The sequence below is a fragment of the Myotis lucifugus genome, unplaced genomic scaffold, assembly GCF_000147115.1.
Source record: "Myotis lucifugus unplaced genomic scaffold, Myoluc2.0 scaffold_119, whole genome shotgun sequence".
NCBI lineage: Eukaryota > Metazoa > Chordata > Mammalia > Chiroptera > Vespertilionidae > Myotis > Myotis lucifugus.
Genome location: NW_005871167.1, coordinates 3,730,756 through 3,741,881, shown reverse-complemented (window position 1 = coordinate 3,741,881; position 11,126 = coordinate 3,730,756). Strand labels below are relative to the sequence as shown.

General features: G+C 56.4%; 3 protein-coding genes across 5 annotated transcripts in view; 2 read left to right on the top strand and 1 right to left on the bottom strand.

Moving 5' to 3' along the window:
- The first annotated feature begins 1,095 nt into the window (after positions 1–1,095).
- BLOC1S1 (biogenesis of lysosomal organelles complex 1 subunit 1) lies at positions 1,096–4,731 on the top strand. 2 transcript variants are annotated; one of them, XM_006093685.3, is made up of 4 exons: positions 1,096–1,253; positions 1,949–2,021; positions 4,073–4,205; positions 4,524–4,731. In XM_006093685.3, exons 1-4 carry the CDS (start codon positions 1,193–1,195, stop codon positions 4,632–4,634), a joined length of 378 nt encoding a protein of 125 aa, XP_006093747.1. In that variant the 5' UTR covers positions 1,096–1,192; the 3' UTR covers positions 4,635–4,731. The 2 variants fall into 2 exon arrangements, with proteins under 2 accessions (XP_006093747.1, XP_014315481.2); XM_014459995.2 differs by lacking the exons at positions 1,096–1,253; positions 1,949–2,021 and adding an exon at positions 2,258–2,373.
- A 580-nt stretch (positions 4,732–5,311) lies between these two features.
- RDH5 (retinol dehydrogenase 5) lies at positions 5,312–10,459 on the top strand. 2 transcript variants are annotated; one of them, XM_023757991.1, is made up of 5 exons: positions 5,312–5,680; positions 6,151–6,583; positions 6,748–7,006; positions 9,199–9,362; positions 9,646–10,459. In XM_023757991.1, the coding sequence occupies exons 2-5, from the start codon at positions 6,274–6,276 to the stop codon at positions 9,867–9,869; spliced, it is 957 nt and encodes a 318-aa protein (XP_023613759.1). In that variant the 5' UTR covers positions 5,312–5,680; positions 6,151–6,273; the 3' UTR covers positions 9,870–10,459. The 2 variants fall into 2 exon arrangements, with proteins under 2 accessions (XP_023613759.1, XP_023613757.1); XM_023757989.1 differs by lacking the exon at positions 5,312–5,680 and having other exon boundaries at positions 6,042–6,583.
- Positions 10,460–10,663: 204 nt separating this feature from the next.
- Positions 10,664–11,126, bottom strand: part of CD63 (CD63 molecule) — a 2,075-nt gene continuing 1,612 nt past the window's right edge. Inside the window, exons 5-6 of the mRNA XM_014459994.2 lie at positions 11,000–11,083; positions 10,664–10,820 (exon numbers count right to left, since the gene is read on the bottom strand). Of these exons, the coding sequence (XP_014315480.1) occupies positions 10,755–10,820; positions 11,000–11,083 (150 nt within the window). The 3' untranslated portion in view covers positions 10,664–10,754. The remainder of the gene's footprint in view (positions 10,821–10,999; positions 11,084–11,126) is intronic.

Here is an 11,126-nt window from a genome sequence, read left to right as displayed (position 1 = left end):
ACTGAAATGGGTTCCCATTCCCTGACCACAGAAGGACAGGATGGCATTGCGCATTACTGCACTTAGCCACAATTAGCAAAGCTCCCTAGGAGGCCACTTGAGGTGCCCAAAATACTGCTTCTCTGCAATGATCACCCAGCGCTGAGGGACCGCAGCAGTGGTGAGAAGAGAGAGAGCTGGAAAAGAAAGGAAAGCTGTCCCTCCTAGAGGGAAGGAGCTGAGAACAACTGAGAACCGGCCAGAGCTGCCAGGAGGGCAAGGCAAGAAAGGAAAAGAATTTCAATGAGCCTAGGGAGCCTCTGCTCCGCCAACAACCAAACCATGATGGACAGCCTGGCAACATCCACCTCTCCCCCCGCAACCCCCACCCCCCGCCCCTCCACACACACCACACACACCAGGAGCCTGAGATCCAAAAGAAATGTTAAAAACTGGCTCTGGTCCTAGCTGGTTTGGCTCAGTGGATAGAGCATTGGCCTACGAACTGAAGGGTCCTGGGTTCGATTCCGGTCAGGGGCATGTATCTCGCTTGCAGGCTCCTCCCCCGCCCAGTCCCTGGTCAGGCACATGCAGGAGGCAACCAATAGATGTGTTTCTCTCACATTGACATTTCTCTCTGTCTTTCCCTCTCTCTTCCACTCTCTCTAAAAATCAATGGGAAAAATATCCTCAGGTGAAAAAATTGGCTCTGCACCTGGCCAGTGTGGCTCAATGGTTTAGCATCGACCCATGAACCAGGAGGTCAGGATTCGATTCCTGATCAGGGCACATGCCTGGGGTTGCAGGCTCGATCTCCAGTGGGGGGCGTGCAGGAGGAAGCTGATCAATGATTCTCATCGTTGATGTTTCTACCTGTCTCTCCCTCTCCCATCCTCTCTGAAATCAATAAAAAAATATTTATTTTTAAAAATTGGCTCTGCAACGTGAGTGGTAAAGAAAACGTCTTCCAACATTCACCAAAAAGTGATCTCACCATAAAGACAAGCGCTCACCCGCCCCCAACTCTTGACTATTCCCTTTCTTCCCAGCCAAGATCTCACTACCTGCCAACCTTGGCTCAAAAGGGGGCGGGCCCGACGTCACGTGACGGTGCGGTCACGTGTCCCGGGCCCCTCCCGCAGAGCCGCGCGTCCCGCTCCGGGAGTCTGCGGGCCGGCGCGTCCAGCCTCCCCGCCCCCAGCCCGACGTGACCATGCTGTCCCGCCTGCTGAAGGAGCACCAGGCCAAGCAGAACGAACGCAAGGAGCTGCAGGGTGAGCCCACAGCCTGTCTGCCTGCGCGTCCTCTCCCGCCGCGGCCTAGCCTCAGCCCGGAGCCTGGACCTCGAGTAATGGCCCAGATCCAGGGAAGGCCGCGGGCTCGTGGGCACGGGCGTCGGAGGACGGGGAGGTGGTGCTTCTTTGGAAAGTCCGTCCGGCGCCAACGGGCTCCAGTCCCTTTAGCGACGCCCGTGTCCCCTCGGAAACGCCCCTCGGCTGGGCCGCCGGCCTCGTAGTCCCGCCCCTGCTCCGGGGGCGCTGTGCCGATTGGCCCCGGCGGCCGCTCCTCCCGGGAGTGGGCGGGGCTCCAGGAGGGAGGAGGGTGTTGGGGACCCGCCCGAGATGGGATTCTCCGGGGGCCGGAAACAACCCAAGTAGGTGTGGGCGCCTGTTTGCTGAACCCGGGCTTGGGATCCGCAGTTGCCGACCCTGAGGCCAAGGAAGCGGGGAGTCTGCACCCCTGCACCTTGACGTCCCCGGGCAAGGCGCTTCCCCTCTCCGGGCGCCGGTCTCCCCGCCTCTGACATGAAAGCTGTTTCTGTTTGGGGAAGTCCTTTGCAGCTCTGGCGCTGAGATCAGCTGACATGTTCCCACAACTAGCAGAATAGTCATGAGTAGGGGGGCCTTCAAGCAGCCCCCCTAAGAAACACCTCGTCGCCACTCCGATCCCTTCCCCCTCCTCCCCGCAGAGAAGAGGAGGCGAGAGGCCATCTCTGCAGCGACCTGCCTGACAGAAGCTCTGGTGGACCACCTCAATGTGGGGTACGAACCCTCCCATCCACACCAGCTGCCCGCCCCGCGTTTAGGCGCAGGCAAGGCCGAGGGCAGCCGCTCTTGAAGGGAGGGATGTGCTGCCCATCCTTCCCTCCCCCACCCAGCTTACGGTCAGGAGAGAGGCTGAGTCAGCTCTGACCCACAGCTCTCTCCCTCCTCACAGTGACCTCCGGGGTGCCCACCACCTGATGCCCTCCGCCCACCTCCTCGCACCCCTCAGGCCAGCTGTCACTGTGGTGGGAGGGCGGGTGCCCTCCTTCACCATGGCTGACTGCCTTCTCCACCTCCCACCCCCTGGCAGGCCCGGGGAGCAGCTGGCAGGAAAGACACGGCACAGCTGGTGAGGGTGAGGGTGAGGGTGAGAGCAGGACCCCTGCCAGGCGCTCCAGCAGAGCCCGGCTGTCTCTGCCCTTCCTTCTGGGCCTCGGGGGCGGGGGCTTTTTTGCAAAGTCTGTCCCGGTGCCAACGGGCTCCAGGGACTACCCTCTGCTCCAGTCCTAAGTGAAAATGCCGATAACAACCAAAAACTTGGGAAGGAGCAAAGAATATTCTCTTGACCGTGAGTGACCCGGGGGGGTACAGAGATGATGGTTGTAGGCCGTTTATTGGAAGAAAGGAGGCAGTTATGATGCCTTCCACCCCAGGGCAAATAGTTGAGAATCCAGAGACTGAGTCACCCAAGTGAGCCAGGCAGGGGCTGCCATCTTCATTACTCATTTCTGGGGAAGATCAGGGCAAGAAAGGCTGTGGTCAGGGCCTCTGACCGCCCTGCCCTCCAGGCCCCTCCCTCCATTCAGTTGAATAGTGGAGAGCAGGAGATCAACAGGAAAAACAGATTTTAGAAACTCCCAGAGGAATCTGGAAACATGGAGCCCCCTACTCTTACTGTTTCAGCTCCTACACGGCCCCCTGCTGTGGCCAGCTGTCCCCAGGGACAGGGCCTTACCCCACACACATACATTGGCGCCTCCTGGCTCTGCTGGGACGTAGGCCCGGGCTTCTTCCTCTCTTCTAACTTTGCTAGGGGCCCCCCCACTTTCAGTTTAGAGGGCAGCTAAGCCAAAGCCAGATTAGAAAGGGTTTTGTGTTGCTGCCCACGGCTCCTCTCATTCCCCGGAAAGGAACACAAAGGCCCCGTCTATCTCGGCCCCTGTCAGGTGTCCTTCCCACTCTCTCCACACCCCCAACCCCTTGCCCTCTCCAGCCCCCACAGATTCCTGTGGGTGGGGGCACCGGATGTGGAGTCTCTCAGCTGACCTAGAGCTTTGGGGTGGGTAGTGATAGATTCACCAGCCAGTAAGGGAGAACAATGATCGCACAATTATTGCAGGAGGGTTAGGGGGAGTGGAGGCGGGCAGAGAATTGAGGATACCAACCTCATGGCAGTAATGGTAATGGCAGCCAGCACCTTGATTGAGGAGAAAAGAAAATAGAGCAGAGCGGAAGGAAGGGAGAACGTGTGCATGTGTGTTCATTCATTTGTGTGGGTGGAAGGAGAAGGGTTGGGAGAGAGACTGAGCCAAGAAGCAGTCCCTGGGAGATCTTCTCTTGACCCTGAGTTCCTGGGGAGGGGGTTGCTCTCCCTCCGACCCCAGGTTCAGGGAGCGGCCAAAGTTTCCTTCCCAACTTCTTGCACAGATCCCTGGGCTTCCAGTTGCTGCCAGATGTGTCCCTGCTACTGGATTTTCCCAGCTTCCCCCATCTCCCCCTTTTTCTTCTCAGCTCTTTACTCAGGGATATCCCCCTACCAGGCTAGCCCTTGCTCCCCCCACCCAGCTTCAGGAACTCTTCGGGGTAGGAGATGGTCTGTTTCTACACAGCTCCCAGCGAGGGTCTCCTGAGAATCCTGGGAGTGGGCGGAAGAAGCTGGGTTCATTTGCATGTACTAGTCTTGTTGCATCACATCCCAGCAGGGTCAGTCACAAGGTTGTCCCCAGCCTGACCCCTGGCTGGCCTCCCACTCTTGCAGTGGGGTGTTAGTCCTGGAGACCACTCTCACCAGTTGGGTGGGTTGATATCCTCCCTCCTCCAACCTCTAGTGTGGCCCAGGCCTACATGAACCAGAGAAAGCTGGACCATGAGGTGAAGACCCTGCAGGTCCAGGCTGCCCAATTTGCCAAGCAGACAGGCCAATGGATCGGGATGGTGGAAAACTTCAACCAGGCACTCAAGGTGGGCCACACTCCCGACATCACCATCCGCATCCTGGGCCCCCACTGGCTGCCTCCAGTAGGGTCACCTCAGACCTGGGGCTAGGGTCACCTCAGACCTGGGGCTAACGAAGAAGTGGGATGGCCCCAGAAACCCCATCTATGGCCCCAGAAACCCCATCTATGGCCCCAGTGTCAGAGAGGCTAGAGAAAGGTAAAGGGAGCTGGTGGGTCTAAGCAAAGCCCTTTGTAGGGGTGGGTGGGAAGTGCCCCCATCCATCCACTAGAGCCACCCTCTACTCACCCTGATTTGAGAACCCCCACCCTTTCCTCTTCCCAGGAAATCGGGGATGTGGAGAACTGGGCTCGGAGCATTGAGATGGACATGCGCACCATTGCCACTGCCCTGGAATACGTCTACAAAGGACAACTGCAGTCAGCCCCGTCCTAGCCCCTCTCCCCTCCCCCTCTACCTCGCTCCTACCCCCTCCACCTCCCCTTGGGGCAGGAGGGAGGCTGGCAGGCCACAAATAAAACACAAGCCTCAATTTCTCTGTGATACATTTCAAGGAGCTACTAGCTGAGCATCGGGGGTGGGAGGGGAAGGGTCATAGACCCTAAGGGACAGGCACCTGGTGCAGGCGCCCGCCCGTTGGGTGACCAGAAGTCCGGAGTTTCCCACACCTCTCCAGAGAGGGTCCCAGGAGGTCCTGCCCAGCAAGCATCCTGACTTAGGACTTCCCTTTCCTGCAGGGGAGCAATGAGGCAGGGAGCGGGCCTGGTCCCGCCTCCGGTGCTCTGCCTCTCCACGTGCCCATGGCCTCTCCCAGCCCGGTACTAAGCCGTGTCATGAGTCTGGACCTTGTGGGAGATTAACTCTTTTTTTTTTTTTTTTTAATATATTTTATTGATTTTTTTACAGAGAGGAAGGGAGAGAGATAGAGAGTTAGAAACATCGATGAGAGAGAAACATCGACCAGCTGCCTCCTGCACATCTCCCACTGGGGATGTGCCCGCAACCCAGGTACATGCCCTTGACCGGAATCGAACCTGGGACCTTTCAGTCCGCAGGCCGACGCTCTATCCACTGAGCCAAACCGGTTTGGCAGTGGGAGATTAACTCTTGGGCATGGGAGCGCTTTGGAGGAGAAATGACAGGTTCAGGGTCACCAACAGGCAGGGGCAGCTGTCATACTTGATAGATCCTGCTCCTGGGAGTCTACGACAGAGGTGGTCAGGAACCCCGGCTGGAAAAGGTAGCCAAGAAGGGGGTCTGGGCACGCCTGGCCCGTGCCAAGCCGCGGCTGACCGTCTTCCGCTTCCCTGACTCCGCCTCTCAGTCCTCCCCCCCTTCCCCCCACATATACTTAATACCTCTGGCACCCAGTCCATCCGCCGTGGACTTTGGCCTCAGCTGTAGCTCGTGCGGGAGCCGGGAGGACTGGGAGCAAAGGAGGAAGCATCTGGTGCAGCACCTGCCAGCTTTCCCCAGAGGAGGTGAGCAGGGCGGGAGCTGGGGTGCTGGGCGGACTTGCCGGGCATTGCACGTGCTGATAACTCACACTTTAAGCTTTAAGTGCTTCCTCACACTTCTCCCTTCTGATCCTGCACAACTCCCCAGTGGGCGTGTGGGTGCTGGTCCCACCCGGCAGGTGAGAAAACTGGTCCAGAGACGCAGTGAGATGCTCAGCATCACACAGTAAGGTAGGGGCCACCGGGACTGAAGTGCTGGGCTCTTTGCCCGTGTGTGTTTCCTAAAACAAGGCCCGGCTTAATTTAGAGAGTTCAGGTGTCCCTGGTTCAGCAGGAGAGAAAAGGGGACAGCAAACCAGAGCTGCTGCTCCCACACAGCAGGCTGCACTCGGAAGGGGCTTATCTGGTTTTCATTGTTACCCACAAGCATAGGGGCTGCCCAGATCCTGGCTTTGCCTAGAGGAGGCACAGTTTGCCATTTATCTGCCAAGCAGATGCTGAGACCGGAGACTCCCAGCTAGGGAGGCTATTAGGGGCAAGGGCTCGAGGGCCAGAGTAAACCGCACGTGTTGTCCTGCCCAGCCCGGCTGCCACCTGCAGATCACGTGGGCTCGGTCATGTGGCTGCCTGTGCTGCTGGGAGTCTTACTCTGGGCAGCACTGTGGCTGCTCAGAGACCGGCAGAGCCTGCCCCCCAGCAATGCCTTCGTCTTCATCACCGGCTGTGACTCTGGCTTCGGGCGGCTCCTGGCACTGAGGCTGGACCAGAGAGGCTTCCGAGTCCTGGCCAGCTGCCTGACCCCCTCGGGGGCAGAGGACCTGCAGCGGGCTGCCTCCTCCCGCCTCCACACCACCCTGCTGGACGTCACCGACCCCCAGAGCGTCCAGCGGGCAGCCAAATGGGTGGAAACATATGTTGGGGAAACAGGTGAGTCTGGCTGAGCCGCTGGGAACATGGTGTAGGGTGTTCACTCACACGGGCAGTGGGAACCAGGGGGGCTGTGAGGGGAAGGAGCAGTGCTCAGGCCGCCCAGGAAGGAGGGGCCTTGGAATGCCTGCCCTACCCTCCGTGACTCCCCCCACCCCCCACAGGGCTTTTCGGTCTGGTGAATAATGCCGGTGTAGCTGGTGTCATTGGGCCCACACCATGGCTGACCAGGGATGACTTCCACCGGGTGCTGAATGTGAACACACTGGGTCCCATCGGGGTCACCCTTGCCCTGCTACCTTTACTGCAACGGGCCCGGGGCCGGGTGGTCAACATCACCAGCGTCCTAGGTCGCCTGGCAGCCAATGGTGGGGGCTACTGTGTCTCCAAGTTTGGCCTGGAGGCCTTCTCAGACAGTCTGAGGTGAGGGGGCAGGGCCCCAGGCTCCCAGCCCACTCAAAAAAGAATTAGTGTCTGCCCTGCAAAGATGACTAAAACATGGAATACTTCAGAGGAGATAGTCTAGGGCTCGACTTCGTAGCCCAGCCTCTCATGTGAGTCTTAGGTTAATTTTCTGTAATAGGTTAATTTTCTTATCCCAGTTTATTCCTCATCTGTTAGATCAGGATGAGAAGACCAATGTCATGGGTGTTGGGAGTGAAATGAGATACATGTAAAGCCCACCAGTACCTGGCACATAGAAAATGCCCCACGCCCTAGCTGGTTGGCTCAGTGGATAGAGCGTGGGCCCGTGGACTGAAGGGTCCCAGGTCCAATTCCAGTCAAGGGCACATGCCTTGGTTGCAGGTTCCCCGGCCCTGGTCAGGGTTCATGCAGGAGGCAACCAATCGATGTATCTCTCTCACATTGATGTTTCTCTCTGTCTCTCCCTCTCCTTTCCACTCTCTAAAAATCAATGGAAAAATATCCTCAGGTGAGGATTAACAAAAAAGAAAATACCTCCAAAAGCCTGCTATCATTATTAGTATTATTAATAACTAGAGGCCTAGTGCACAGGTGGGGTCCCTTGGCCTGGCTGGCGATTGGGGCCGATCAGGGCCATCTTGCCCAGTCCTGATGGGGGCCAGCCGGCCAGGGAGGGACCATGGGAAGTTGGCCGTTTGGGGAGGGACTGCGGGGGGGCTCCAGGGCATGTCTGGCCTGTCTTGCCCAGTCCTAATCGGCCGGACCCCAGTAGCAAGCTAACCTACCGATCAGAGCATCTGCCCTCTGGTGGTCAGTGCACATCATAGCGACTGGTCGATTGGTCCTACCAATTGATCCAACACTTAGCATATTAGGCTTTTATATAAAGAGATGATTATTACAATGAGCTACCTTTACATGTTTTCTTATTAATTCTCATGGTAGGTATTAATACCTGTAGAGTAACATAACTTACCCAAGACCACTGGAACTGTGCTCGCCTACTGAGCCTGGTCATTCTGTTCTCCTGCCCCTCATCTTTAGATGGTAATGTTCAAAGTCCCATGAGAGCACAGTGAAGACTTGACAAGGACGACATGGGAGCAGGGCCTGAATTTTAAGATTTTTTTATATTTTTAGAGCAAGAGGAAAGGAGAAACATTGATGTGAGAGCGAAACATCTATCAATCAACTGCCTCCTGCACACCCCGTACCCAGGGTTGAGCCCACAACCCAGGCATGTGCTGAGTGGGAATCAAACCAGCAACCTTTTAGCACACAGGACAATGCTCCCACCACTGGCCAGGGCTAGGCCTGGATTCTGAGCAGAAGTACAAGTCCCCCAAGCCAAACCCACCTTCTGAAGGAAACCTGCCTTTGTCACCATCACTCCGCAAGTAATTTCAATATCGACTTTTTTAAAAATGTGTATTTATTTTACAGAGAGGAAGGGAGAGGGACAGAGAGATAGAAACATCGATGAGAGAGACATTGATTGGCTGCCTCCCACACGCCCCTTCTCCCCCCACTGGCATGTGCCCTGACTGGGAATCAAACCGGGGACCTCTTGACTCATGGGTCAACACTCAACCACTGAGCCACACCAACCAGGTTCTACTTTTGTCCCTATCCATCTATCTTTTAATTTTCCGATTGGCATCATGAAACACATACTTTATACTTGGACTTCTGCATCTGTGCCGGGGTGGTTGGATGTATCCCCACTTTCCTCCCAGCAAATACTAGTCTACACCTTCCTTCCCAGCACTCAAGACTCCACCCTGTGTTTTGGGAGCTAGGGAATGGGGTTCTTCTAGGGCTGGAGTTGGCAAACCGTGGTTCTCAGATCAGATCTGACCAGCTGCCTATAAGCCAATAAAGGTTTTTACATTTTTAAATGATTATATAAGTACCTACATAATATTAATTTTTAGTCCTGCATTACAGAAAGTATTTACTATCTAGACCCAACCCCTGCTCTAGGTTGTAGAAGAGAATACACAGGGAAAAAACCTCCCTCCCTCCCTCTGTCCCCACTTGCCCCTCATCCCAGGGCAGCAGCGTATCCCTTAGTCAGGACCCCTGTCCCTGGTTTAATAACTTTCCCATCACAGTCTCCCACCCATGTCCCTGAACATCCCCTCCCTATTAGGGCAAGAACCCAAAAACTTCCCTCTACCCCACTCCAGGCGGGATGTGGCTCCTTTCGGAGTACGAGTCTCCATCGTGGAGCCTGGCTTTTTCCGAACCTCTGTGACAAACCTGGAGAGTTTGGAGAACGCCCTGCAGGCCTGCTGGGCACGGCTGCCTCCAGCCACACAGGCACACTATGGGGATGCCTTCCTTACCAAGTGTGAGTAGCTGGGCCCATACAGGGGGGAATGAAAGTGCCAGAAAGGTCAGCCCTGCACCAACCTACCGGGAGGAAGTAGGAAGGGCAGTCGGGGTGGGTGAGGGTGAATGGGGTGCTTTAGGACACCCAGGCCATGTGGAGCCTGCCCGTTCCCCGTGACTGGGGATGGGATTAAGGATCCCTCTCACCTCTGCTGGGCAACAAGCCCCAGGACCCAGAAGAGGGCGCGAGATGGGCTACAGTGGGACAGGGACACTGATTCCAACCACGCACTGGGCTGCAGACCTGGAGGTGCAGCAGCATGTCATGAACCTCATCTGTGACCCGGACCTGACCAAGGTGAGCAGGTGCCTGGAGCATGCCTTGACTGCTTGCCACCCCAGAACCCGCTACAGCCCAGGCTGGGACGCCAAGCTGCTCTGGCTGCCAGCCTCCTACCTGCCAGCCAGCCTGGTGGATGCTGTGCTCACCTGGGTCCTTCCCAAGCCTGCCCAGGCAGTCTCCTGAACCCAGCCTTCCAGCAAGAGATTGTTCTTCAAATGCAAGAACTTCATTCCTGTCCCCACCCTGGTACTGGCACAAAATAGGCACTCAATAAATGTGTTTTTAAAGAAGTAGATGGGCAGAAACGAAGGTGCTCCGTGAAGTGCTGTCAGTGCCTGCAAAATAACTAACACCCACTGGAGGGCGCAAGAGGGCTGCGTCTCTAGTTGGTCTTTAAAGCTGCACCTAAATGGCCACTGGAGGGCACTATTGGATGTCTCCTTTCTTTTCTACATGAAGTAATACTAGTAATGCAACGTTTGGGAATGGCCCTCATATTTTTCTTGGGGGGCAAGGGAAAGAAGTATGGAGGGGTCACGTCTAGGCTGGAAAAAGGTAGTACTCACTTAAATGATTGTCTAAGTCAAGAAGGATGACACTGGCCACACAGATGTCAGAGCAACTCATCACCACCCTGAAAGGAGCCAGGCCCCTGGGCTGGGGAGGGAGTTGCTGGGCCCTGAGTTGGACAGAAGGCCAAGGAGGTGTCGGTGGTAGATGTCATGGCGGGCCTCTCCCAGGTAGGACCTTTGTGGGTTTAACTGCAGTACTGAGCCTAGCAGCACACTAGGAGATGGGGAGGGCAGTGGGCCACAGCCTCCTCCCAATCCCGCTTTCCCGGCCAGCCCAGCCAACCATTCCCAGACACCCCCCACAACAGGCCTTCCTTCCTGGAGGTGCAAACAGAACAAAGGCCCGGAGTACAGGAGCATGGATGAGGAGAGAAAGGGATAAAGTATCACTCAAGACAAGCAGTCTTTTTGGTCTGAAAAAATAATCAGTTTAATTGAAAAATGTGGAGCATATTACCCCTCTCTCCTAGATGAGGGGCTAAAGAGACCGGAGTCCCTACATCACTTCATAGCCACTTTGGATACTCTTCACGAGGCAGCAGGCAAAGACAATTCCCAGGACCTAGAAAGAAAGATGGGGCGGGGGGGGGGGCGGGTAGTGAGAGGAGTCAGAAAGGCAAGGTACCCTCAACCACCCAAGAGCCCAAACACACCCAGGGCTCCCCTCCCCAGATGAGCACCTCCTGCCCGCTGCCCCTACTCTCCAGATGCCCTGGAATGAGTCCCACGGGTGCCTCTCACCTCCACAAAGGCAATGCCCAGGGCTGCCGCAGCCACCACCAGCACGTTGCTCCTCAGCCAGGCCCCAATCTTCTCCACACAGCCCTGAGGGTAGAGACAAATAGGGCGAGGACACCATCAAAAACTT